This window comes from Oncorhynchus clarkii, chromosome 29 (assembly GCF_045791955.1).
Source record: "Oncorhynchus clarkii lewisi isolate Uvic-CL-2024 chromosome 29, UVic_Ocla_1.0, whole genome shotgun sequence".
Classification (NCBI taxonomy): domain Eukaryota; kingdom Metazoa; phylum Chordata; class Actinopteri; order Salmoniformes; family Salmonidae; genus Oncorhynchus; species Oncorhynchus clarkii.
The window spans coordinates 23,198,138-23,224,699 of NC_092175.1; the positions used below are offsets into that span (position 1 = coordinate 23,198,138).

Genomic DNA, 26,562 nt, shown 5'->3' on the forward strand with positions numbered 1-26,562 from the left:
CTGGTTTGGGCTTCGTCCCACTATCATTTGTTTTTCAACAGGACAATGACCCAACACACCTCCAGGCTGTGCAAGGGTTATTTGACCAAGGAGAGTGATGGAGTGCTGCATCAGATTACCTGGCCTCCACCCAATTGAGATGGTTTGGGATGAGTTGGATTGCAGTGTGAAGGAAAAGCAGCCAACAAGTGTTCAGCATATGTGGGAACTCCTTCAAGACTGTTGGAAAACCATTCCAGGTGAAGCTTGTTGAGAGAATGCCAAGAGTGCAAAGCTGTCAAGGCAAAGGGTGGCTACTATGAATAATATAAAATATATTTTGTCTAACTTTTTTGCTTACTAAATAATTCCATATGTTATTTCATGGTTTTGATGTCTTCACTATTATTCTACATTGAGTAAAATAAAGATCCTTGAATGAGTAGGTGTCCAAATGTTTGACTGGTACTGTATATCTTAAATTACCTTTTTTAATTTTCATAATTTTGATGCTGTAGTCTTGAAGCCCATTCAAAAGACCTGGGCCATGACCCCGGAAGTATGGCATGGGAGGATGTCACTTGCACATCGTATTGAGTGAACACTGGTCAATCAGTGTTATTGATTCAATTAAGTTCCAGGGAGAAGAGGAAGTCAGCAAACGGTGTCCTAAATCCTTTGGCCGCCATCACAATAATGTGAAGTGGCTGATCTTGTGTCATCGCCTTCATACTCAGTAACCAGGTTTACATCCAACCTTTTTTATGTCGGATACAAAATGTCACGACAGGCCTAATGGAAACATCAAATATAATTGTCCCACATGTCGACAAAATACATTTACAGTAGGCAAGTTGCGATCTTTTTGTCTGTAAAATGTATTATGCGATAAATGGAGGTGAAAATGCCTTCATGCACAAATGTATATAATAACCATATCGAAGTGAACTTGGAGTCATTTGATATGTTGTGGTCCTACCGCTACGACTCGGATGAGCTTGATGCTCCTTTCCAATAAGTATTGAGGGTCTAATGCCGTGTGCACAGGTTAATGCTGTACTGTACATTTGTAGTCTTCACAATCCATGCTCTGTATCACAACAAAAATAATCGCTCTACAAATGAGAAACTACTTGTGTGGTTTACTACTGGTACCACATGGCAAAAAATACAACGCATGCGACACATTTCATGCAGTGCCACGCAACGCAAGCTAGTCCGGACAGATAAGTCACGGCGGTGCGGATTGCCTCCCAATGAAATGAATGGTCTTCTGCTCGGAACCAAATACATTTAAACTCAGATTTTCACAATTCCTGACATGTAATCCGAGTAAAAATTCATTGTCTTAGGTCTGTTAGGATCAGCACGTTATTTTAAGAATGTAAAATGTCAGAATAATAGTTGCGAAAATGATTTATTTCAGCTTTTATTTCTTTCATCACATTCCCAGTGGGTCAGAAGTTTACATACACTCAATTAGTATTTGGTAGCATTGCCTTTAAATGGTTTAACTTGGGTTAAATGTTTTGGGTAGACTTCCACAAGCTTCCCACAATAAATTGGGTGAATTTTGCCCTGTTCCTCCTGACAGAGCTGGTGTAACTGAGTCAGGTTTGTAGGCCTCCTTGCTCGCATACGCTTTTTCAGTTCTGCCCACATATTTTCTATAGGATTGAGGTCAGGGCTTTGTGATGGCCCCTCCAATACCTTGACTTTGTTGTCCTTAAGCCATTTTGCCACAACTTTGGAAGTATGCTTGCGGTCATTTGAGATTTCTGAAAAAACATTTAAAGTATTGTTGCTTGCAATAATCCATTTGAAATTTAGATTTTACTTAATACAGGGTCTATTCTCGTGACACCCAAAGCCCTTGTGCCCATTATTTCAGACGTATTTAAATGTTTCGGGATTATTTTTATTTTTATGTTCTGTCAACTTACCGGAGCTCGATGTTCCTTCCTCCTCCTGTTGTCTTCCACAGGAAGAATGGGCCAAAAAAAGACCCATTTGCGACCAAGCTTTAACTTCATGACTGATGTCTTGAGATGTTGCTTCAATATATCCACATAATTTTCCTTCTTCCGGAAGCCATCTATTTTGTGATGTGCACCTCCTGCAGCAAACCACCCCCACAACATGATTCTGCCACTCCCGTGCTTCACGGTTGGGATGGTGTTCTTCGGCTTGCAAGCCTCTCCCTTTTTCCTCCAAACATAACGATGGTCACTATGGCCAAACAGTTCTATTTTTCGGACCAGAGGACATTTCTCCAAAAAGTATGATCTTTGTCCCCATGTGCAGTTGCAAACCGTAGTCTGGCTTTTTTTATTGCAGTTTTGGAGCAGTGGCTTCTTCCTTGCTGAGCGGCCTTTCAGGTTATGTCGATATAGGAGGGCCAGCCCATAGCATCAATGCCTTCCTCTTGCAGGAACTGCAGACACACTCCAGCCACATGAGGTCTAGCATTGTCTTGCATTAGGAGGAACTCAGGGCCAACCGCACCAGCATATGGTCTCACAAGGGGTCTGAGGATCTCATCTCGGTACCTAATGGCAGTCAGGCTACCTCTGGCGAGCACATGGAGGGCTGTGCGGCCCCCCAAAGAAATGCCACCCCACACCATGACTGACCCACCGCCAAACCGGTCATGCTGGAGGATGTTGCAGGCAGCAGAACGTTCTCCACGGCGTCTCCAGACTCTGTCACGTCTGTCACATGTGCTCAGTGTGAACCTGATTTCATCTGTGAAGAGCACAGTGGCGAATTTGCAAATCTTGGTGTTCTCTGGCAACTGCCAAACGTCCTGCACGGTGTTGGGCTGTAAGCACAACCCCCACCTGTGGACGTCGGGCCCTCATACCACCCTCATGGAGTCTGTTTCTGACCGTTTGAGCAGACACATGCACATTTGTGGCCTGCTGGAGGTCATTTTGCAGGGCTTTGGCAGTGCTCCTCCTGCTCCTCCTTGCACAAAGGCGGAGGTAGCGGTCCTGCTGCTGGGTTGTTGCCCTCCTACGGCCTCCTCCACGTCTCCTGATGTACTGGCCTGTCTCCTGGTAGCGCCTCCATGCTCTGGACACTACGCTGACAGACACAGCAAACCTTCTTGCCACAGCTCGCATTGATGTGCCATCCTGGATGAGCTGCACTACCTGAGACACTTTTGTGGGTTGTAGACTCCGTCTCATGCTACCACTAGAGTGAATGCACCTCCAGCATTCAAAAGTGACCAAAACATCAGCCAGGAAGTATAGGAACTGAGGTGGTCTGTGGTCGCCACCTGCAGAACCACTCCTTTATTGGGGGTGTCTTGCTAATTGCCTATAATTTCCAACTGTTGTCTATTCCATTTGCACAACAGCATGTGAAATTTATTGTCAATCAGTGTTGCTTCCTAAGTGGACAGTTTGATTTCACAGAAGTGTGATTGACTTGGAGTTACATTGTGTTGTTTGTGTTCCCTTTATTTTTTTGAGCAGTGTACTATTGTACCTGTTTCCTCCAGCATCTTCACAATGTCTGTTGTTATTCTGGGATTGATTTTCACTTTTCGCACCAAAGTACGTCATCTCTAGGAGACAGAACGCGTCTCCTTCCTGAGCGGTATGACGGCTGTGTGGTCCCATGGTGTTTATACTTGCGTACTATTGTTTGTACAGATGAACATGGTACCTTCAGGCGTTTTGGAAATTGCTCCCAAGCATGAACCAGACTTGTGGTGGTCTACAATTTTTATTTTATTTTTTATCTGATGTCTTGGCTGATTTCTTTTGATTTTCCCATGATGTCAATTAGAGGCACTGAATTTGAAGGTACGCCTTGAAATACATCCACAGGTACACCTGCAATGGACTCAAATGATGTCAATTAGCCTATCAGAAGCTTCTGACATTTTCTGGAATTTTCCAAGCTGTTTAAAGGCACAGTCATGTTAGTGTATGTAAACGTCTGACCCACTGGAATTGTGATACAGTGAAATAATCTGTCTGTAAACAATTGTTTGAAACATTTCTTGTGTCATGCACGAACTAGATGTCCTAACCGACTTGCCAAAACTATAGTTTGTTGACAAGAAATTTGTGGAGTGGGTGAAAAACTATTTTTAATGACTCCAACTGAAGTATATGTAAACCTATGTTTTCAACTGTACGTCTCTGTTGGGAATATGTGCATATTGTTTTTATGCAGATTATAGAACATTTGCATGAAACTGTCACCAGTTGGATGGAAACCTAGCTACTGATCTGAAAAGTGTTGAATTTCGGTCACCTATTCAGTTTTTCCAGGTCCGTGCAGATAAATTAGTGGAGATGAGGAAAAGAAACCATAATAGACTGAGATGCACTCTTGGATTCATGTATTCCCATGATCCAACATCTTTCAGGAAATCAATGGGTTTTGTATTCTGAGAGCATGTAATCTCTTGCCCAACCAATAGGTACAGTGGGGCAAAAAAGTATTTAGTCAGCCACCAATTGTGCAAGTTCTCCCACTTAAAAAGATGAGAGGCCTGTCATTTTCATCATAGGTAGTACACTTCAACTATGACAGACAAAATGAGAAAAAAATTCCAGAAAATCACATTTGTAGGATTTTTTATGAATTTATTTGCAAATTATGGTGGAAAATAAGTATTTGGTCACCTACCAACAAGCAAGATTTCTGGCTCTCACAGACCTGTAACTTCTTATTTAAGAGGCTCCTCTGTCCTCCACTCGTTATCTGTATAAAAGACACCTGTCCACAACCTCAGTCATACTCCAAACTCCACTATGGCCAAGAACAAAGAGCTGTCAAAGGACACCAGAAACAAAATTGTAGACCTGCACCAGGCTGGGAAGACTGAATCTGTAATAGGTAAGCAGCTTGGTTTGAAGAAATCAACTGTGGGCGCAATTATTAGGAAATGGAAGATGTACAAGACCACTGATAATCTCCCTCGATCTGGGGCTCCACGCAAGATCTCACCCGTGGGGTCAAAAATCCCAGAACTACACGGGGGGACCTAGTGAATGACCTGCAGAGAGCTGGGACCAAAGTAAAAAAGTCTACCATCAGTAACACACTATGCCGCCAGGGACTCAAATCCTGCAGTGCCAGACGTGTCCCCCTGCTTAAGCCAGTACATGTCCAGTCTGAAGTTTGCTAGAGAGCATTTGGATTATCCAGAAGAAGATTGGAAGAATGTCCTATGGTCAGATGAAACCAAAATATAACTTTTTGGTAAAAACTCAACTCGTTGTGTTTGGAGGACAAAGAATGCTGAGTTGCATCCAAAGAACACCATACCTACTGTGAAGCATGGGGGTGGAAACATCCTGCTTTGGGGCTGTTTTTTCTGCAAAGGGACCAGGACGACTGATCCGTGTAAAGGAAAGAATGAATGGGGCCATGTATCGTGAGATTTTGAGTGAAAACCTCTTTCCATCAGCAAGGGCATTGAAGATGAAACGTGGCTGGGTCTTTCAGCATGACAATGATCCCAAACACACCGCCCGGGCAACGAAGGAGTGGCTTCGTAAGAAGCATTTCAAGGTCCTGGAGTGGCCTAGCCAGTCTCCAGATCTCAACCCCATAGAACATCTTTGGAGGGAGTTGAGAGTCCGTGTTGCCCAGCAACAGCCCTAAAACATCACTGCTCTAGAGGAGATCTGCATGGAGGAATGGGCCAAAATACCAGCAACAGTGTGTGAAAACCTTGTGAAGACTTACAGAAAACGTTTGACCTCTGTCATTGCCAACAAAGGGTATATAACAAAGTATTGAGAAATGTTTGTTATTGACCAAATACTTATTTTCCACCATTTGCAAATAAATTCATAAAAAATCCTACAATGTGATTTTCTGGATTTGTTTTTTTCTCATTTTGTCTGTCATAGTTGAAGTGTACCTATGATGAAAATGACAGGCCACTCATCTTTTTAAGTGGGAGAACTTGCACAATTGGTGGCTGACTAAATACTTTTTTGCCCCACTGTAACATTAGCTGGATGATGCAAGAATAGGGGGATGGTGGCATTGATGAGCGAATAAATGGGTTTTTATTCACCTGGTACACAATTTGTTGGAGTTTGTTTCTGTACACTTTCCTGCAGAGTGTGTCTGTGCACTTGTGTATGGATGCGTTCAAACACTTAGTCCCAAGTGCAGTTGCGTCTTTGTCTCGCAGACTTGAGAGGCGTTTGTTTGCTACCTCAAGGTTCGCTGACATGCAGGCCGTAGAGCTGTCTGTGTGGGAGTTGAGTGGTGGGAAGTGACCACTCTATTGTTTAGCGTGTGTGGGTGGTTGGAGGAGTGCGAGCGGGATGACTAATGTACAATGAGTATATTGCAATATTGCATGAACACCAAACATATGGCAATTATAAAACCAGCATTAGGGTGCAACTTTTTATTTAGTGTTATTTGCATACAGATCCTTCACATTTCTCGCGCTAGTCATTTGATTCCAGACAGCAGAAAAGTGAGTATTTTTGTAATGCTGCCTGGTACGCGAGAAGTGGGTGTACTATTTATTTTTTAAATTCTACAAGAGATTCTTGCTGGGTTATGTGTTCGAGCTCTGTAATGTGCCGAAGTGATACTGTGCACAGTATGTGTCTTGGCACAAGATGTGTATGCATCTAGTCTGCCTCTGTGTTCTGTCATGAGCTGATGGAGTGATGGTTCCCTCTATCTCCTCCCTCAGTTCCATTGCATCAACACAACAGCTGCTGGAGTTGCAGCCGCAGCTGGCTTTACAGAAATCTGTCTCCAATCTCCAGAAGACCACACCGGTAGCCAGTCAGGAGGTGGGTTTGGCCTCTCTCTACTTTTTATCTTCTACAGCTTGTGGTTTCTTATTGTATTGTTTTTATTGGAATTGTGTTTTTCAAGTTAATTAAAATTCCTTCCTTTCTATAGAGCACAAACACAAGTGGACCAAAGCAATGGGCCCATCTAAATGGAAAGGCCGTAGAACTAGATGGTGAGTTAGAATGGGAAACCCAACTGCTTAAAATCACTGTGTCTGTGGTCAACTGATGGATTTGCTATCAGACCTCTGACATACGCCAATTTACTGCATGTCTCCACCACACCTCATAATGATTCTCCAGCAGCCTCTGTTTTATTTTTTACTTCTCTGACTGACAGCTGTGCCACTTGTTTTCATGGCAATGGCAGGTTTAAGGGCCTCAAACCGACTGCAGCCCTTCTCTCACGAGGAATTTCCAACGCTGAAGGCTGCTGGGGAACAGGACAAGGCTGGCAAGGAAAGAAGCACCTTCGATCCGTCGTATGGGCCCGGACCAAGCCTCCGCCCCCAGAGTGAGTCCAGTGAACAATGGCTGTGGTGGCACAAAAATTGACTGAATTTCAAAAGTAGCCCAAATGTCTCCCAGCAAAGTTGCTAATAATCTAACAAGTGCCATGGGAAAATATTGTACACATACTTTAAAACAACTGAATACGCTGCAATTTCGCCACTTAACTCTTATACCACGGCCTTGTTTTCTCAAATTTGTTTTCCTCTTGTCTCTCCAGATGTGACAAGTTGGAGGGAGGGTGGTGGGAGGAACCTTGTGCCCTCATCCCTGCCGGCCGGCCTGCCTTCAGAGACCGAGGGCAAGGCCAGCGGCGTGGCTGAGACTGGGAGCTCCCCCCCTCCTCTTCCCCCCTCTGCCTCCTCTATTCTCTCTGCCCCCATGGTTAGTCCCACCACTGCCACCATTGTCAGCACCCCTCCAGCCCTGGAGCCCAAGGAGATTTCTCTGCGCCCCGCCCAGCCACTCCGCAGGCCCGCCCCCCCTGCCATGAGCCATCACCACCCTACCACCACCACCTACCACGACATGCTGCCTGCCTTTGTATGTAGCACAGTACTACTCTCCATTTATTTTCACTTTATGACACCATCATGCAAGATTATTTTCTGACTGTATGCTTTTTGGCCATTGGTTTTCAGATGTGCCCCAAAGAGACTTGTGATGCTCCCGGCACTGCTGAACACACTGGCCCTGTCACTGTGGTCGCCCCAGTCCGCTTTGACAACAGGCCCACCTTCAGGCAGCCCTACCCCAATAACAACCAAGAGCCTGTCAAGTAAGTAGTCACCTGCATATGCCCACTGTCTGGAAGTGTGAGCAATGCTCAGTTAAAATTATCATGAATTATTTAAAAAGGATAATACAAATGCTGGGAATATTTTATTTTACTTAGCAAAAAAATAAATGCAGACTTCTCACCTCCCCATGTTCCTATTCTCCATGTACATGTAGTTGCGAGGTTGGGAGAGGAGAAAACCGCTTCATCCGCGGGCCCCTGCGCAACCCCTCCTCCCGACCCATCCGTCGACCTGGCGACAGACCCCCTCGTCCGGCAATCATCAACCCAGATGACCTGAAGGATCTGGATGAGCTAGACAACGACTGTGAAGATGGCTGGGCAGGTAGGGGGGTTCCTGTTATTATCGTCATCATACAAAGACTGAAACGACATACATCAAAGGCAACATTTCTGTACATGTGCCCCATCGGAACTAGTTTGACCAAAAAAAGTTGCTCCATTGCTGTTCCAGGTATCCATGAAGAAGTCGATTACGGCGAGAAACTCAAGTTCAGTGATGATGAGGAGGAGCATGCCGCTGGTGAAAAGAACAAGATGTGGTGAGATTACCCCCACCCCCTTTGTGTTTGTGACTAAATTGAATATTGTCGGTGCAATTTCTGTCATTTTAAGCGCAGTGACCTTGTAGCAGTGACTGATGGTGAGCTTGTCTGGGTCCATCTCTGATCCAGGGCTGAATGGGAGAACCAATGTCGTGAGCGCCAATTGTCCCTGAGCTCAGGAGAGGGGCCATACCCCCAGGAGGGCCCTGAGGAGGAGGCTTGCCTTGCCTACCAGGAGCAGATGGCCCACAGGAACACCAATGGCAGGTTCCCCTCTGGAGAAGCACAGGTAAGATCATACCGGGGTTCACTATGCCTCAGACTGCTACCTTGCCTGGTCCCCCTAGCCTCTTCAATACCACTAATCTCTGACTTTTTGAGTTGAAAGCAATATGGCAGGGACCTGTTCAGTCATTTCACCTATCACTGCTCATAAAATAGAGGAGACCAGGGAAAGGGAGGCAATATAAAGTTGAGACAATGGACGAGAGATTCACTTTGTTACGTTACAGCCTTATTTAAAAATTGATGATTGATGATAATGATATTTTTTGTAAATGTATTTAAAGTAAAAAACAAATACTGTATTGACCCTATGCTATGAGACTCGAAATAGAGATCCGTTGCATACTGTTTCCATTGATCATCCTTGAGATGTTTCTACAACTTGGAGTCCACCTCTGGTCAATTCAATTGATTGGACATTATTTTGAAAGGCACACACCTGTTTATATAAGGTGCCACAGTTGACAGTGCACGTCAGAGCAAAAACCAAGTCATGAGGTTGAAGGAATTGTCCGTAGAGCTCCGAGACAGGATTGTGTCGAGGCACAGATCGGGGGAATTGTACCAAAACATTTCTGCCGCATTGAAGGTCCCCAAGAACACAGTGGCCTCCATCATTCTCAAATTGAAGAAGTTTGGAAACACCAAGACTCTTTGTAGAGCTGGCCTCCCGGCCAAACTGTGCAATCGTGGGAGAGCGGCCTTAGTCGGGGAGGTGACCAAGAACCCGTTGGTCACTCTGGTAGAGCTCTGGAGTTCCTCTGTGGAGATAGGAGAACCTTCGAGAAAGACAACCCTCCATTCAGCACTCCACCAATCAGGCCTTTAGGGTAGTGGCCAGAGGGTAGCCCCTCCTCAGTAAAAAGGCACAGGACAGCCCGCTTGGAGTTTGCCAAAAGGTACCTAAATACTCTGACCATGAGAAACAAGATGCTGGTCTGATGAAGCCAAGATTGAACTCTTTGGCCTGAATGCCAAGCGTCACGTCTGGAGGAAACCTGACACCATCCTTACTGTGAAGCATGTAGGGGATGTTTTCAGCTGCAGGGACTGGGAGACTGGTCATGATTGAGGGAAAGCTGAATGGCCCAAAGTACAGAGATTAAAACCTGCTCCAGAGTGCCCAAAGTTGCATCAACAAAGTATTGATTAAAGGGTCTGAATACTTTTGTAAATGCGATTTATAATACATTTGCAAAAAATGATAACCTGTTTTTCTTTGCAAAAATGGGGTATTGTGTGCAGATGAACAATTTTAATAAATTTTAGAAGGCTTTAACGTAGCAAATTGTGGAAAGTCGAGGTGTCTGAATATTTTCCAAATGCGCTGTATATACTGTACACCTGTAGCTCAGAGAAGACTATTCATGAGTCCATTGAGCACAGAACCTAAATCATGGAGAGTCCTTCCCATGGTAACACCTCTGTGCCGTCTACAGGCACAGCAGAAGAGCTCTGGACTGGGCATGGCCCACCAGGGTGAACCCCTGGAAGACCAGGAGGAGCGCCAGGTCCCAGCCCGGGCCAAGTTTGTTTCTCCTGAGCTCTCAGAGGCTGTGGAGAGAGCTCGCCGACGCAGGCAGGAGGAGGAGAGACGTGCCCGCGAGGAAAGACTGGCCGCATGCGCCGAGAAGCTCAAGAGGCTAGATGAGAAGTTTGGGAAGATGGAGAGGCAGTTGTCGAGGTCTGAGGAGGAAGCAAAGGACGGGGATAGCAAGGAGGCAGCACTGTCCCCTGGAAAAGAGAGCAACAACCACCCAGAGAGCTGTCAGTACGGCACGAAAGGTAACGCCAATCTGCTATTTAATAAACATTTATCCAGGTTGGTCAGTTGAGAAAATACAAATTTGCAATTGCAACAATAACCTACTCGGTTATATATAGATGGATAGATAGAGTTCACTTATTGTTGAAATGGAGCAATTTACTGAATGGTTTACAGAGGTAGTTATGTAAAAGTAGGATTATATCCCTCTCCTGTCCCAGACGCTGAGTGTCTCTTGGAGCACTCCCCCAGACAGCAGGACTACAGGGACAAGGCCACCTCGGGCTTTGCCTCCTACCGCAGCGAGGACGATGCCGGGGCCGAATCCAACTCTCCCCTCCCGCCCCGCTTCCAAAAGCAGCAGCAGCAGGTGAGCCGCCCGGCCGACGCAACAGCCCGTTCCCTCGTGCCCCTAATCCCCCTCCTTAATTCCTGCCAGGATTAGCGCCCAGCGGCACTAGAAAGGCCCGTCAGAGTTCACATGAGCAGGTGTTTTCCGTAGCGACTGTCCTTCTTTACTGGAAAGGGGAGGGTATTATGAAGGGTGTGCTTGTCATTTTCTATTTAGTTCAGTGGTGGATACGCAGCAATAGGATACACAACAAAACAGGAATAAAAGACCCACTCACTGCTTATAGTACAATTCCAAAAGGTCTTTAACTGTAGCTAGTCACTTTTTATTTTACTTATGTGAGGTGAATAATTGTACCAGTGTTTATACTAAATGAGTTTTTGCTCTGTGTCCCTCCCACTCTCAGGAGCAAGTGTATAAGATGCAGCACTGGCAGCAGCAGTCTGGCCACCCCGCCCCCTCCGGCTCCAGCCACCCCCAGAGGGGCTACTACCCCCCACACGTGCTGGGCTTTGACCCCCGCTGGATGATGATGCCCCCCTTCATGGACCCCCGCATGGCCCAGGGCCGCCCCCCTGTGGACTACTACCCTAACGCTGTCCACTCTTCAGGTTAGACCTGAGAAAATTGTCTTGTTGTACTAAAGCAGGGTTTTCCAACCCTCTCCTTAGCCCCCCCTAGACATTTCACATTTTCGATTAACTGTCACATCTGATTCAATTAGTCACCTAATAGTCAAACCTTTGACTATTTGAATCGAGTGTGCCAGTTTAGGGTTAAAACAAAAATGTGAAAAGTTTGTTGAGTCCTGAGGAGAGGGTTGGGAAACCCTGTACAGGAGGGAATGGTAAGGGGATCCCTTTAAAAGGATCTTTCTTTTTAGTGTGACAGCATTATCAAACTTTATAGACTGATATAGATTCCTAAACAATCCTGTATCTCTTACTGTAAAAAACTCTTGTTTTTGTGTAGGAATGATGAAACCGCTGATGCAGCCAGACCACCTGAACAGCCCAGGGTCCACCTCTGACGAGGGCTGCAACCCCAGCATGCATCACGAGAGGAGGGCCCCCTCCACCGAGCCCTACCCCATTTGGAACCAAGATGGCTACCCCCCTCGCAGTTTCACCCCACCCTACCAGCGACAGCACGAGAGCTCAGACAGGAGCCAGCCAGACGACCGGATTGACAGGACCTGCTCCCAGCAGGACTTGTATGAAGAGAGGGGAAACGAGTGCCTAGACAACCCCTCTCACGACCTCTTGCATCCGGCCTACCACCAGAGCAGAGGCCCCGACAGGGACCACCACTCGCAAAACCAAGGCCTGCTCTCCACAGCCCTGAGCCGGCCCCAGCAGCAAAACGCAGACGGCGGCTACCCCAAACAGGAGCCCAAAGACGGGCACCTGAAGGACAGCACTGACCACCGCGACGATGTCTTCGACACATCCAAGGAAAAGGGCTTTGACTCAGACTTCTGGAGGCGAGATGGAGGCCAGAAGAAGGAAGGTGGTGTTGGTGTTCAGAACCAGTGGTTTAATCCTGGCACCACTACCTCCGCCAGCAGTGTAAGCCAGCCATCTGAGACCAGCGGTAGGACCCTGACCCGCAGGACCGGCCCCATTAAGAAGCCTGTGCTCAAGGCCCTCAAAGTGGAAGACAAGGAGAACGAGAAGCCCAAAGTGGAGCCCGGGGAGAAGGTAGTCCCTTACCGTCTGGAAAAAGAAGTGCTCACCAATGTATATGACCTGAAGAAAGACAACCAGCCCCTAGTAAGTAACAGACGCTCCGCCTCACCTGCTATCGAGAAGCAGCCAGAAGAGAAGCAACACCAACCACCAGCCCCTGCTAAAGTAGAGCAGCCATCCAGTCCCCACAGTGAGGATTTGCCCAAGGAGAGCAGCTGGGACAGTGGGAAGAGCCAGTCCTCTAGAGATGATCAGGAGAACAGGGAGCCTGCCGCACCACGACGCAACAACTGGATCTTCGTCGATGAGGAGCAGGCCTTTGCCGGAGCCAGGGGAACGGGTAGAGGTCGAAGCCGTGGTGGCTTCAGGGAGTTCAGCTCCAGAGGAGACCGAGGTGGCCGGGGAGGCCGAGGTGGAGAGAACCTCAGAGGAAGCTACAATAACAGCAGGGATGCAATTGGAGCCCAGAGACCAGGCAGAGGCAGAGGACTGCCCAGGGACTTTGTCAAGGTGGAAGACCTGCAGAGGGGGAAGCCAAGGAGGCGCAACGTCAGTGAGACACTGAGCGAGACCTCCGAGTACGAGGAGCTGCCCAAGCGGCGGCGCCAGAAGGGCTCTGAAAACGGAGAGGGTGTCTGCTACCCAGAGCAGGGAGAGACCAGGAAGGCTGACCGAGACTCGTGGAGGTCGAACAAGGTGTACACTGAAGACCAGGCGGCTAGCGACGTCCGAGACGACAAAGCCAAGGCCAGCAGCAGGGGCTTCGGCGGCCGCTCTCTGCCTCCCAGACTCGACACTGGCAGGGGCTACAACACGGGCCGGGGGTTCAACAACGGCTCCAGAGACACCTCCACCTGGAGGGGCCGGGGGACACAGTTCGGCAGCAGCGGTGGGCCCATGCAGGAGAACGGCTATGGCCCGGGCACCGAAACCTTCCCCAGAAGAACACCACCTGCAGAGCGCGATCTCCTCAAATACACCCCCAAGTTTACCGGCTCTACCGGTTCCTTCATGGAGAATGGCACAGAGGACCGTGGCTTGGAGGGAGAGTACTACATAGACAACGACAACCCTGGACAACAGCAGTTGAGAAGACGGCGGCCGCCGCGTCAGGACAAGCCCCCGCGCTTCCGCCGACTACGCCAAGAGAGGGAGCCCGGCTGCGGCCAGTGGACCAGTGACGAGTATATCAACGGATCGGACGGATTCGCCAACCCCTGGCCGGGCCGCTCCAAGGAGGGAGGTAGAGAAGATGGCTGGCCCAGTGGCCACTACGCCGGAGGGGGAGGGAGGTCCGGTGGTCAGCATGGCCAGGCTGATGACTGGGAGACTGGCTCGGAGAACAGCGACTTCAACGACTGGAGGGAGAAGCGAGGTGGAGGGCAGCAGCAGCAGCAAGCCCACGGTGGAGATGTGCACTCAGACTCTGGCCACGGGGAGCTTGGCTCTGTGGAGAAGAGGGAGCTGGCCAAGAGAAGCTTCTCCAGCCAGCGCCCCCTGGTGGACCGGCAGAACAGGAAGGGAGAGCCGGCCCTACTGGAAGGGAACAAGATGACACGTTCCTCAGAGAACCCCAGCGCACTGCCCTCTTGCAACAGGAACGACGGCTGGCAGAACGGAGGGGCCTCCAACCATAGGAGGTGAGTACTGTGCTAACTTTGGCTTACGCTAACTTGGTGCGAGAATGTTCAACAAAACTGTGGATATATATATATATATATATACAATGCTCAAAAAAATAAAGGGAACACTTAAACAACACAATGTAACTCCAAGTCAATCACACTTCTGTGAAATCAAACTGTCCACTTAGGAAGCAACACTGATTGACAATACATTTCACATGCTGTTGTGCAAATGGAATAGACAACAGATGGAAATTATAGGCAATTAGCAAGACACCCCCAATAAAGGAGTGGTTCTGCAGGGGGTGACCACAGACCACCTCAGTTCCTATGCTTCCTGGCTGATGTTTTGGTCACTTTTGAATGCTGACGGTGCTTTCACTCTAGTGGTAGCATGAGACGGAGTCTACAACCCACACAGGTGGCTCAGGTAGTGCAGCTCATCCAGGATGGCACATCAATGCGAGCTGTGGCAAGAAGGTTTGCTGTGTCTGTCAGCGTAGTGTCCAGAGCATGGAGGCGCTACCAGGAGACAGGCCAGTACTTCAGGAGACGTGGAGGAGGCCGTAGGAGGGCAACAACCCAGCAGCAGGACCGCTACCTCCGCCTTTGTGCAAGGAGGAGCAGGAGGAACACTGCCAGACCTCCAGCAGGCCACAAATGTGCATGTGTCTGCTCAAACGGTCAGAAACAGACTCCATGAGGTGGTATGAGGGCCCGACGTCCACAGGTGGGGGTTGTGCTTACAGCCTAACACCGTGTAGGACGTTTGGCATTTGCCAGAGAACACCAATATTGGCAAATTCGCCACTGGTGCCCTGTTCTCTTCACAGATGAAAGCAGGTTCACACTGAGCACGTGACAGACGTGACAGAGTCTGGAGACGCCGTGGAGAACTTTCTGCTGCCTGCAACATCCTCCAGCATGACCGGTTTGGCGGTGGGTCAGTCATGGTGTGGGGTGGCATTTCACATGGAGGGCCGCACAGCCCTCCATGTGCTCGCCAGAGGTAGCCTGACTGCCATTAGGTACCGAGATGAGATCCTCAGACCCCTTGTGAGACCATATGCTGGTGCGGTTGGCCCTGGGTTCCTCCTAATGCAAGACAATTCTAGACCTCATGTGGCTGGAGTGTGTCAGCAGTTCCTGCAAGAGGAAGGCATTGATGCTATGGACTGGCCCGCCCGTTCCCCAGACCTGAATTCAATTGAGCACATTTGGGACATCATGTCTCGCTCCATCCACCAACGCCACGTTGCACCACAGACTGTCCAGGAGTTGGCGGATGCTTTAGTCCCTCAGGAGACCATCCGCCACCTAATCAGGAGCATGCCCAGGCGTTTTAGGGAGGTCATACAGGCACGTGGAGGCCACACACACTACTGAGCCTCATTTTGACTTGTTTTAAGGACATTACATCAAAGTTGGATCAGGCTGTAGTGTGGTTTTCCACTTTTAAATTTGAGTGTCACTCCAAATCCAGACCTCCATGGGTTGATACATTTGATTTCCATTGATCATTTTTGTGTGATTTTGTTGTCAGCACATTCAACTATGTAAAGAAAAAAATATTTAATAAGAATATTTCATTCATTCAGATCTAGGATGTGTTATTTTAGTGTTCCCTTAATTTTTTTGAGCAGTGTATGTATCTTTTCAAAACATCCTCATGGCATCATGATACTGTAGCTTTTAAAAGCAACACCCTTTAATGGGAACACCTGACTCATGGAATGTCTCTCCCTTTCTGCAGGAACAAAGAGGATTCAGGCCTAGTCTACTGTGTCGAGCAGTCTGAGGAGGGCCACAAGCCCAACGAACCCTCAGGGAAGAAGCTGGACAAGGAGCTGAGGACTCGGTCTGTGAAGGGAGACCTGGCTGAACCATTGTCTCAGTACGACCTCAACAGCTACCACAGTGAGTGCCAGGCACCAATCTCATAGTAAAGCATGGCTCAAATGTAACCAGGGTTCTCAAACTTGTAGCCCATGGACCAGATGCGGCCCACAGACTGATTTAATGTGCTCCATAGTTGTCTTTTTGTAAATTTTATTTTCATATTTCCTATCACAGTGTGTTGTAATGGCATACGTGTATGTCTTCCAGTTGAGGGGGATGCTGGGTGTTCCAGTCCAGATGGGTTCCAGGACCTGTCCAAGAAACAGCAGCGTCGTCTTCCACAGGAAGACGACAGGAGGAGGAAGGAACATGGAGCTCCGGTAAATTGACAGAACATTAAAATAATCCCAAAACATTTAAATGCATCTGAAATAATGGGTGTCTTGAGAATAGACCCTGTATTGAGTAAAATCTAACTTTCAAATTGATTATTGCAAGCAGCAATACTTTAACTAAATGTTTTTTCAGAAATATCTCAATTGTATAGTTGTACATGACTTATTTTTTATTTTACCTTTATTTAACTAGGCAAGTCAGTTACTTTCAGTCACTTATTTTCAATGACAGCCTAGTGGTTTAACTGCCTTGTTCAGGGGCAGAACGACAGATTTTTACCTTGTCAGCTCAGGGATTCGATCTTGCAACCTTTTGGTTACTAGTCCAACACTCTAACCACTTGGCTACCTGCCGCCACTTGAGCAGCTATGTTGTACTTCATCTATGAAGAAATGTTTTCCTCTACCTCACACTGCAGGTGCCGGTGAAGAACAGACCGATCACCTCCAAGATGCCCCCACGGTTTGCCAAGAAGCAGGGTGGCATGACCATGGATCCGCCAGAGGAGGGCCTCTCTGCCAACAACCTGGGCACTGAAATCTGGGAGACCAACAGCTCCGGTAGGAGTAGGAGCAACACCCCTGTGCTCACAACTCATCTTCCACCCCATCTGATAACTGAGAGTAACTCAGTCTGTTGCCCATACTCTTTCGCTTTTCTATCCAGATGAACATTGTGTTTTCAACTGTGTTAAAGAAAATCTTTGACTCCAGTGGTTCTTACATTATTTTCATACCCTTTAGCTTTGTCAGTCCAGTCATCTGGAGGAGACTCGTGGACCAAGCAGGTGTCTTATACAGGCAGTGAGCCCAACTCTGAGGACTCTGACGCGGGGCCTGAGCAGAGCAAGGAGCAGCACAAGCCCGGCCCCATCGGCAACGAGCGTTCGCTCAAGCACCGCAAGGGCTCGGAGGGTCTGGAGGGCAGGTCCATTACACCTGTCAATGGCGTGAACCTCCACGCGGACACGGTGCTGCCCGTGCCGCCCATAGAGTTTGGCGTTAGCGCCAAGGACTCTGACTTCAGCCTACCGCCCAGGTCCACCCCAGCGCCTGTGTCCAACCCCGTCACCAAGCTACAGGTCACCCTTGCCAGCAACGTGAGTACAAATACACTGAGTACTACCAGATTTCCATTGTCACCTCATATTTATAGGGTGGGGTATTGAAAGGAATCCTTGAAATTGCTTCACCATGAAGTGGCTTGATTAAATAAATATAAATTAGATGTAAAATGGACAAAAGATGTCATTGACTAGTTGTGTTAACTTCTGTCTGTGTGTAGCCGGCCCTGACCCAGGCCATCCCCATGCTGTGTAGAGACCACCTGCAGCCTGGCATCAACCTCAACCCCATCTCTTTCCCCAGCGCTGACCTCACACTCAAGGTACACCACCTCCACCATACTACCTCTCACTTTCCACAAATCAGTCTTGTTAGAGATTTAATTCTCAATAACCTACCTGGCTAAATGTCAGATCAGATAAACGTTAGTAAACTCCAAAATGTTTTTTTTTTGGTGTACTTTCACTAAACAGTTGCCTCCCTTCGGCCCTCTTCCTCAGATGGAGTCAGCCCGTAAGGCGTGGGAGAACTCCCAGTCTCTCCCTGAGCAGGGCTCTCCTGGTGGGGTTGCCACTGGTGCCCAGCCCCCCTGCACCGTAGGCTCCTCCAGTGGGGTCAGCTACAGCTCCTTTGGAGGGGTGCCCATGCCCGTGGCCTCTGTGGCGCCTTCCATGTCCATGCAGGGTAAAGGGACACTCAGACACATTAACAGACATTATTGGTATATTTGGCCAAGGACTATGCATTGTATGAAATCTACATCTGTGTGTTATTATTAAAAAAATTGAAATAACATAATTGCATTTCCCTCTCTAGGTAACCATATCCCCCCGCTGTATCTGGACGGCCATGTTTTTCCCAGCCAGCCTCGTCTGGTGCCCCCAACCATGACCCAGCAGCAGAGCTACCAACAGGTACTTCACTCACAAGTATAGGGTCTTACAGGATTTCATTCCATTTTTCTTTTTAATAAAGAACACATTTATTGGGGGTTTTCTTTTTGGCAATAATCACCAAAACTACACTGTGCAGCGGAACACCAACTGTAATATTATAATTCACTCCTTCCCATGTGTGCACGCAGGCAGCTGCCCAGCAGATCCCCATCTCCCTTCACACCTCTCTGCAGGCCCAGGCCCAGCTTGGTCTCCGGGGGGGCCTGCCCGTCTCACAGTCCCAGGAGATGTTCAACTCCATTCCCTCCTTCAGGTCCCAGGTATACATGCACCCCAATCTGTCCCAGCCCAGCCCCATGGTGCTGTCAGGTGGTGGCCCCCTCAAGGGGCCCTACTCGGCCTTCCCGGGCATGCAGCCGTCGGATATGGTCAAGCCCCAGTCTGGCTCCCACTACCAGCCAATGAATGGCAGCCAGGCCATGGTCTATGACGGCCAGATGAACCAGGGCCCTGGCATGGGCTCTTCCCAGCTCATGGACTCCCAGCTCATCCAGGTAAGGGGAGCCACTCTGTGGCACACTTGTGTTAGTTTGAAGGAAAACAGTTAGTTTGGCTTTTAATGGAAACATACTCTCATAATTCAATGTTTCAAAGTCTGATGCATTGATCACCCCTTTCTCTCTCCAGGTGACCATGCCCTTGCCGGGCTCTCAGCTGCGTTATGGCTCTGCCCAGCAGCACCTCATCCTGCCCCAGTCCATCCAGCTCCAGCAGGGCCAGAACCTCTCCGTGGGAGCTGCCCGCAGAATGCTCCCCCCTGGCTCCCAGCCCCCAGTCATGACCGGCAGCAGAGAGGTGAGAGCCAGAGACCCACCAAGTGTCCCTTCCAACAATGATACAGCCCAACTACCTTGATTGGTCAATGTTAGCTTTAGGTTGGATTTGGAAACATTTCATGTATAAACAGAAAAAATGCACATTGAATTAAGTGAAACCCATCCCTTTGACATAGAGGGGAAAGTTCACCTAAATCACAATTACTTGAATGTTTTCGCAGAATTTCCCAATCTCTACTGGTCCATATACTACTTACAAGGTAAGGAAAAACGTATGTGTGAATTTGTCATTTGGGTGAACTATGACATTAATGCCACAACATTTAATAGATGGAATTGAGAAGTTCTTACATGGATGTTTGTTTGTTTGTTTATCCTCTAGACCTCCCAGATGGAAATGAAAGGTTTCCAGTTCTCTGACAAGCCCAATCACTCCCAGGGCATGCCCGGAGGATACAACAGGTGAGCTGGAACAGCTAAATGTCACCCGGAAAGCTGTTAGACTGCAACACGGCTACTCTTTAGTTTGTATCCTTATAAACACGTGTTCATGTTATTGTAACATGGCAAAGGATTCTACATGGTTCGATTCCAGTAACATTTTTCCAGAAACGGACATAATATCCGCCTATGCTGTTTGTTTTCTTCTAGTTAGTTCAAAAGTTAATTTAAGAAACATTTAGTGATCATATAATGGCATTCAAGTGACTTTTAAATGGATGTTATTGAAAGGTAATGGTAAATCTATCTCTGTCCCTCTCTCCCCTCAGACCAGGGTCTGCCAGCCCCAATGGGAAGCCGTCTGGCCCCGTGCCTGGACATTACACCCAGCAGGTATGACCCAACACATAGTCATACACACATTAGGTACATACACACACAATGGTCGCACTAGTTATTGCTCACACTCTACAATCAATCAAGGTCATCCAGAGCACTTCACACACTTTCATATGAACAAACACAATTTTACAGGCACTGCACACTGCTCTGACACTAGCAGGCATGACACACACACACACACAAACGGTCATGACTCAAACAATCCCAGCTGCTTATACACACACACTCATATAGCCTCCCCCTCCCATTTCATTGGAAACAGAAGACGACCTCCATGCAGGCTGTTCAGCAACGAGGCTGGGCCTGCAGTGGCCCTGGCCTGACCTGTAGTTGCTGCTACAGAGACCCGGCCACCGGCTGGTTTGAGGCCCCGCTGTGCCCCCTCCACGGCAAGGTTATAGAAACCTCACACTCAATCATTCTGCTTGTTTAAATCACTGATGTTGTTGCACCATTTTAAATGACTGATCAGTGTTGTCATGCAGCTACCTTGAACTGCTCTCACACAATGGTAAAACGGCCACTCAAGACCTTGGTGTACTTTTGAGTCATGAGCATAAAGCAATATTATTAAATATAATTTTGGTATTCTTTCTGTGGAAAATATTTGCGGCCTTGCACAAGTCTCCACTAACCCCAAGGTTTGCCTAAAGAAAGATAACCATGCAGATATACTGAGCCATGTTGCCATGCTAACAGTGTGTGTATTTCCCTGCCTGCCGCCTCCACCCTCTAGGTCCCTCCTCAGGGCAGCATGGTTATGCACATGCGTCCCCCCACCACCGGCCCCTTCCCCACCCCCATCCAGAGACCTGTCATGCAGGTCAACAAGACCGTCATCATCCGCTCCCCCCCTTATCCCAACCCTGGGCGCGAGCCCCCCCACTCCACCCCCCCCTTGGCCCCCGAGCCCTCCGTCAAGGGGCCGGAGGATGGCATGAAGGTGAGCCATCCACTGTAAATACAGGTAATTTGATTTGAATCCATTTGTTTTTTGTTTTTCTCCAATCCAATGTGCAAATGTATGTAATAAGAGCCATATGTGGAGAGTTTGGTCCTTGCTGTTTATGTCAGATTGTAGGTTTCTGTGGATTATCACTTAAACATAATTTGATTGGTTAAAAGGGTGTCATGTGACTTCAATCGCTACTGGCAGCACCTCAACTCTCCTCCATGTTCGTTGCCAAGTGACTAGTAGTTTTCCAAGTTAGCCTGAACTCTCTTTATAGAAGGCTTTGAATGAACTCTGGATGTACTTCTATGAACTATTGTAGTTATTAATGACCATATTATATTGAGTCATAACCAGTAATGTGGTGCCTGAAGTATGATTTCTCTCATTACAAGATTAATTTGTCATTGAGCTTACCTAGGGAACTGCATTTGACTGAATGGTGCTCATAGACATAGAAAGCCTAATCATGTAGGCACATGCTTACTGGTACATAATAGCATTTACTGGCATATGCGTTGTTTGGTTTTCTGGATTTATAGTCGTCAGAAGACATCAAAATATATATGTTTCAGTGCGTAATACTTGTTGCTAACAATGCTTGATGCTTGATAATAGCTTTTTTTTTTTTATGGTGTCCAATTTTTGCTATTGGACTGTTTTTAAAACAATGTTTTAACTATTTCCCTTGATATGGCCTAAAAATCATATCAAATAAAAGGCAAACTTATGGGCGATTCATGATATGTATCTTTTTTTTTTCTTCCTCTAAGCTTTGTTGTACAACTAAAAGTCAATACACTTCATTTCAAATAGTGTAATGATTTCAGGGCTTGTAAAAGTATACCTAGGCTAAATATAAACAGTCCACAACCATAAGACCCACGACTAATTACATTATTTTATCAAAATAGTTTAACCTGCCTTTTTGCAATAATCACATCTGGCTGTCAAGACAGTCTATGAAAATGCAATTTTTGTTAGAAATGTTAACAGAACCGTGCACTTCCACTAACACTAATAATGACCAACTTCTTGTAGCAGGTGATTGCATTATAGAAAATCAACCCACGTGTTCGTGAGAAGTCAGCTAATCTTTATATTTGAAGTCTAGCGAACTTGGATATATTTGCTAGGTATCAAGGTAGAACAGTTGAACTGTTATGAACACAGCCTTCTGTCCGTTTCCACCTGTTTGAACAGCATGCTAGCCTGTCCACTTTGTTTAGATGTTGAAATCAAGTGGTCTACCTGGATAAGGTGCTTATTTCTCAGAATGAGAACGAGTTGACAATTCCTTGTATAAATGCCTCTTTATGCACATTGCAAATGTATAAAACACAGACTAGACTGCTAGCACAACACTCTGGCTAAAATGCTGCTAGCGGTATATAGTACTGTAAGGCCGTGCATGACAAACTGAGCATTTCATTTTCCAGAATGAATGTTAATTGATACTCCCGTTTTAGTAGGGTCTGCTCTGCGCTCAATTTTGAGAATTCAGACATAAACATTTTACATTTTCCAGTCAAATGTCTGTTTCGGTGTCCATATGACTGATTCTGTTGGACCAAACCTCAAATGCAAATAGAGTTGAAACTGTCAGAGGGAGAAGTGGTCTTTCATCCTTGTTGAGAGTGGCAGGGTGTGTGTGTGTGTGTGTGTGTGTGTGTGTGTGTGTGTGTGTGTGTGTGTGTGTGTGTGTGTGTGTGAGTGAGATAACTGGGAAAGGTACATAGCACAGAAGGAGTGATGTAGACCACACCAAAAAGACATGAGAACAAACTCGTCAAAACTAAATCATAAAAAACGTAATACTTGTGGTACTGGCCTTTGGTGAACATTCATTTGAATGAATTTGATATCGCCACTGCCCTACTTGTAACAGTGTTTTGTTGCCCATTTAAAAACCATATGAAATGTTAACCTTGAATTTCTTGTGTGTGTTCGAGTAAAGCCCTGTGGGATAGGCGCCAGCTGGTGGGTGAGGGGAAGGCACTGCCGGGGGGCCTGATGACCAGCAACCTCCAGGAGCCCCTTCCCGGCTGGCAGGGCAAACCAGCACCATGCACCAGTCATCAAAGTGGAAGAGGGCAAGGCATAGCAACGGACCTTAAACCTCCTTTTAACCTTCACAAAACTTGCTTCTGGAAGACGCAAACCCCTGCCTCCTCCCTCGGCCCACCTCTCAGCCTTTTCTCACAAAACCCCAGGTCGGCGCCAGACTGAAGGGCAGGCATACTGTATCAACTCCCAGAACCTGACACCAACTTTCAGAACCGGACATTATTATTATTATTATTATTAAACACCACATATAGAGATATATAAATATATATAAATATATACATAGACAATAGTTTTGGACACTCTTCTAAGCAGACTCTTCAAGGTCCTCTTTATTTATTAATGTTAATGTCCATTTGGAGAGAAGGATAATGGTAACAAAAAAGAGAATAGAAATTCACGTTTTCTGTGTTGCTCGCCATCAGAGTCCGAAAAAGGAAACGGCCAGCTCCTGCAGTTCACTGTCGTAATTCACCCCTTTTTTGCCAAACTGTACTTACCTTTTTGGTCTGTAGCTTTGTAGATGAGGCAGACACTTGACATGTCACCACAAGAAAGCAAATCTTTAAGTGTTTAAAAAAATGAATTGCAGAGCGGCACCTTTTTCTCCCCCCCCAACTCTTTGTCATTTTTCGCTGATAACTGTGGAGTTTTAATATTATTTTTTTTAGTCGTCATCTCCTATTTGCTCTATTCAAGGACTCCTTTTATTCAATAAAAATCCTTCAAACCCAGGTTTGAGGACATTGTGTGTAGACGTGGAAAGGCGTGACCTGGGGTATGTCACCCTCCCAGGGTATTTCACACAGCTCGTGAACTGTGACAAAACTGCTTAGATTGTTAGAAAATGTTTCCGTTTATTTTTAAAAGGCAGTTTTTTTTTATTTTATGTGACTCGCCTTTATGTATTTCCTATTTTAGAGAAATCATGTTGCCTCATTTGAAGCTTCCCTGGCTTTGATGCAGTGTGTGCATGTGATGTGCTGAACATGGGTTAACCGCAGGGCCTGATCCAGGATTCCGTCACAACATTTCAAAAGGCTCTGAAGTCAGTGGACATGTGCCGCTGCAGTGTGTGTGTGTGGTTTTGATCAACCAAGCTGGCAAAAAATGTGGAGTTATTCTTTAGTATTGGGGAGTGAGGGTGGGCTTCATTGACTTACTGTACAATCCCAATAGCTGATTCAAATTCTTTCTATCGCTATCCATTTGGTTGTAATGAGTTGAAATCTGAATCACATCTGATACATGTCAAGTGATTTTATATCCCTCTCCTGGAGTATTTTTGCTTTTTCTCCTAGAGCTATTATAAACACTTCTCTGTATTGTGTTTTTTTTTTAGTTAACACAACTCGATGGAAAGATGGAGGTTAGTGAAGAAATTAGTAGGCATACCTCCCTAGTGAACGTTCAGCACCATGTAAAGTCTCCGGGTAATAAAAGCAACCTAACTAGAACTCTCAATCAGGGTCCAAATATCTATTTCTATGTTACAATTTGATGATAATGGAGGAGGATTAGATGCTTGATGAATTAATGTACTATCTTCGTGTAACATTTTTTTTGTGAACGTTGCAGTTGCTTTGGGCTCTCAGAAGGAATATTAAAGCATTTATTTTTTGTTTGAAAAATGTGATCTGTCTGCATTTTTTTTTTTTGTCACATTTTGAAAGTCATTTACTATTCCAATGTCATAAAGGTTTAGAAATGTTACTGCTTATTATAATGCTCCATGACACTACAAAATGTTCACTCATCTTTGTCACTGATGTCTGTACATTATGCATACCTGTTCATTATATTCCGAGTTGTGGTCAGTCGGGGAGGGTGGGAGTCAAACATGTTTGATTTATATATTGTATCACTAATAAAATGATAAATGTTTAAAAGGTCACTTATGTTCTCACAGGGTGGACTGCTTTAACTTGTGGATTGGCTTATTGGACGTTGTGATGGCTTTCCTGCGTTTTGCAGTGACAGGACCCTGTCAGTTTTTGGACAGGGAAAAGGTGGACACTGAAACCTCATACACACCTGAGAAACTGCATTTGGTTTCCGTGCTCGACTTCTATCACTGTACCGACACCAAGATATCGCCAAGACGCTTTTATTTTTAAGAGTCATATTTGATTTGTCAGAGGACCAGTGCACTCTGGCACAGATCCAACAGTATCCTTCCTGATATGTGATCATATTCGCCTTTTCCTTGTTAAGAGCTTGAGAGAGAAATAAAGCCGTTGTGCTTTTTCAAAACCGTTGTCCTTTTTGAATGTGTTTTGTGTTCAAGGCTGTCAGTTGGATAAAGGTATTAGAATATTTTTTACTAATAAAATGTATCAAACCTGTGCGGCTGCAACAGCAATACAAACGGGTTATCGTGCCTATCGTATCAAATAACCGACGTGGTGGTTTTTACCTGCGGAAAAATAAGCCAAGTGAATGTCATGACGTCATAAGTGTCGAATTCCACGAATTTTTGTCAAGACAAAGGGGGCTTTCTACACTGCAGAGAATTGTTCAGCACTTGCACTCTAAACAGGACATATCAGGACATCTTTACGGAATAAATCAAGTAGAAGGTAAACATTTGAACTCAAACTTTGTGTACGTCAAGTTGTAGATACATAAGGTGGTCTAGAAAGTTGTCAACTGATGACGGTAAGTTACGTTTGAAAACTTTTGTCGTGCAACGCACTTCTCAAAGTGATCTATCTCGGTCACTTTACGTTGCTTGTACAAAGTGTACTGATGAACTGCATTTTAAATGGGGTAAATATATTTACATTTTATGGGGAATAAAGTTGAATGTCACGAATGTGTCTGTGTCTAACACTCGCGAATTTCGAACACTTTTGGACGTGGCAGTCGGCCCTTTATCGTCCAGGGAGAATGTACCCCAAACGGCCGGCAGATGGCGATATTGAGTCATTTAATTTTACAGTCCAAAGAGCACGCATGCATGCAGCCGGCTATACACACTTTTCCCCGTGGACGAGTTCGTACATAAAACATTCAAGCTGCAAAGGCGTCGATTTCCTCCTTAACTAGATGTAACGGCGAGAAGGCGGGGAAAATATGCATACTTTCTTTATGAAACACAATTTTCCACCACCACGCTAGAGTGGCTAATGCTAATTTCTAATGTTAACGCCCAGCGTTCAACCAGGGCAAAGATATGGATATAATGATTAGATACTTACTTGTATTGTCTCCATCCTAACAATGGATTTGAAATGGTGGGCTGTCCAGCTCCCGTCTTGTCTTTGGATTTGTAGATAAGTCTCATTATTTTAATACTTTTTTAAATATTCGATGAGGGGTTGC

General features: G+C 46.3%; 1 protein-coding gene across 6 annotated transcripts in view; it reads left to right on the plus strand.

The window, feature by feature from the left end:
* The window catches only part of LOC139388800 (protein PRRC2B-like), a 50,400-nt gene extending 24,904 nt beyond the window's left edge, over nt 1–25,496 (plus strand). For 2 of the 6 annotated variants that reach the window (XM_071135726.1, XM_071135725.1), the window contains exons 4-30: nt 6,671–6,773; nt 6,886–6,949; nt 7,147–7,290; nt 7,507–7,829; nt 7,928–8,064; nt 8,241–8,410; nt 8,540–8,627; nt 8,760–8,919; nt 10,355–10,700; nt 10,902–11,050; nt 11,439–11,643; nt 12,005–14,360; nt 16,099–16,262; nt 16,452–16,564; nt 16,999–17,140; nt 17,324–17,679; nt 17,865–17,966; nt 18,145–18,328; nt 18,461–18,558; nt 18,729–19,094; nt 19,228–19,395; nt 19,598–19,636; nt 19,759–19,838; nt 20,147–20,210; nt 20,482–20,613; nt 20,956–21,186; nt 23,129–25,496. In XM_071135726.1, the coding sequence (XP_070991827.1) occupies nt 6,671–6,773; nt 6,886–6,949; nt 7,147–7,290; nt 7,507–7,829; nt 7,928–8,064; nt 8,241–8,410; nt 8,540–8,627; nt 8,760–8,919; nt 10,355–10,700; nt 10,902–11,050; nt 11,439–11,643; nt 12,005–14,360; nt 16,099–16,262; nt 16,452–16,564; nt 16,999–17,140; nt 17,324–17,679; nt 17,865–17,966; nt 18,145–18,328; nt 18,461–18,558; nt 18,729–19,094; nt 19,228–19,395; nt 19,598–19,636; nt 19,759–19,838; nt 20,147–20,210; nt 20,482–20,613; nt 20,956–21,180 (6,478 nt within the window). In that variant the 3' untranslated portion in view covers nt 21,181–21,186; nt 23,129–25,496. The remainder of the gene's footprint in view (nt 1–6,670; nt 6,774–6,885; nt 6,950–7,146; nt 7,291–7,506; nt 7,830–7,927; nt 8,065–8,240; nt 8,411–8,539; nt 8,628–8,759; nt 8,920–10,354; nt 10,701–10,901; nt 11,051–11,438; nt 11,644–12,004; nt 14,361–16,098; nt 16,263–16,451; nt 16,565–16,998; nt 17,141–17,323; nt 17,680–17,864; nt 17,967–18,144; nt 18,329–18,460; nt 18,559–18,728; nt 19,095–19,227; nt 19,396–19,597; nt 19,637–19,758; nt 19,839–20,146; nt 20,211–20,481; nt 20,614–20,955; nt 21,187–23,128) is intronic. The other 4 variants (XM_071135724.1, XM_071135723.1, XM_071135728.1 and 1 more) reach the window with 3 other exon arrangements.
* The last annotated feature ends 1,066 nt before the right edge of the window (nt 25,497–26,562 follow it).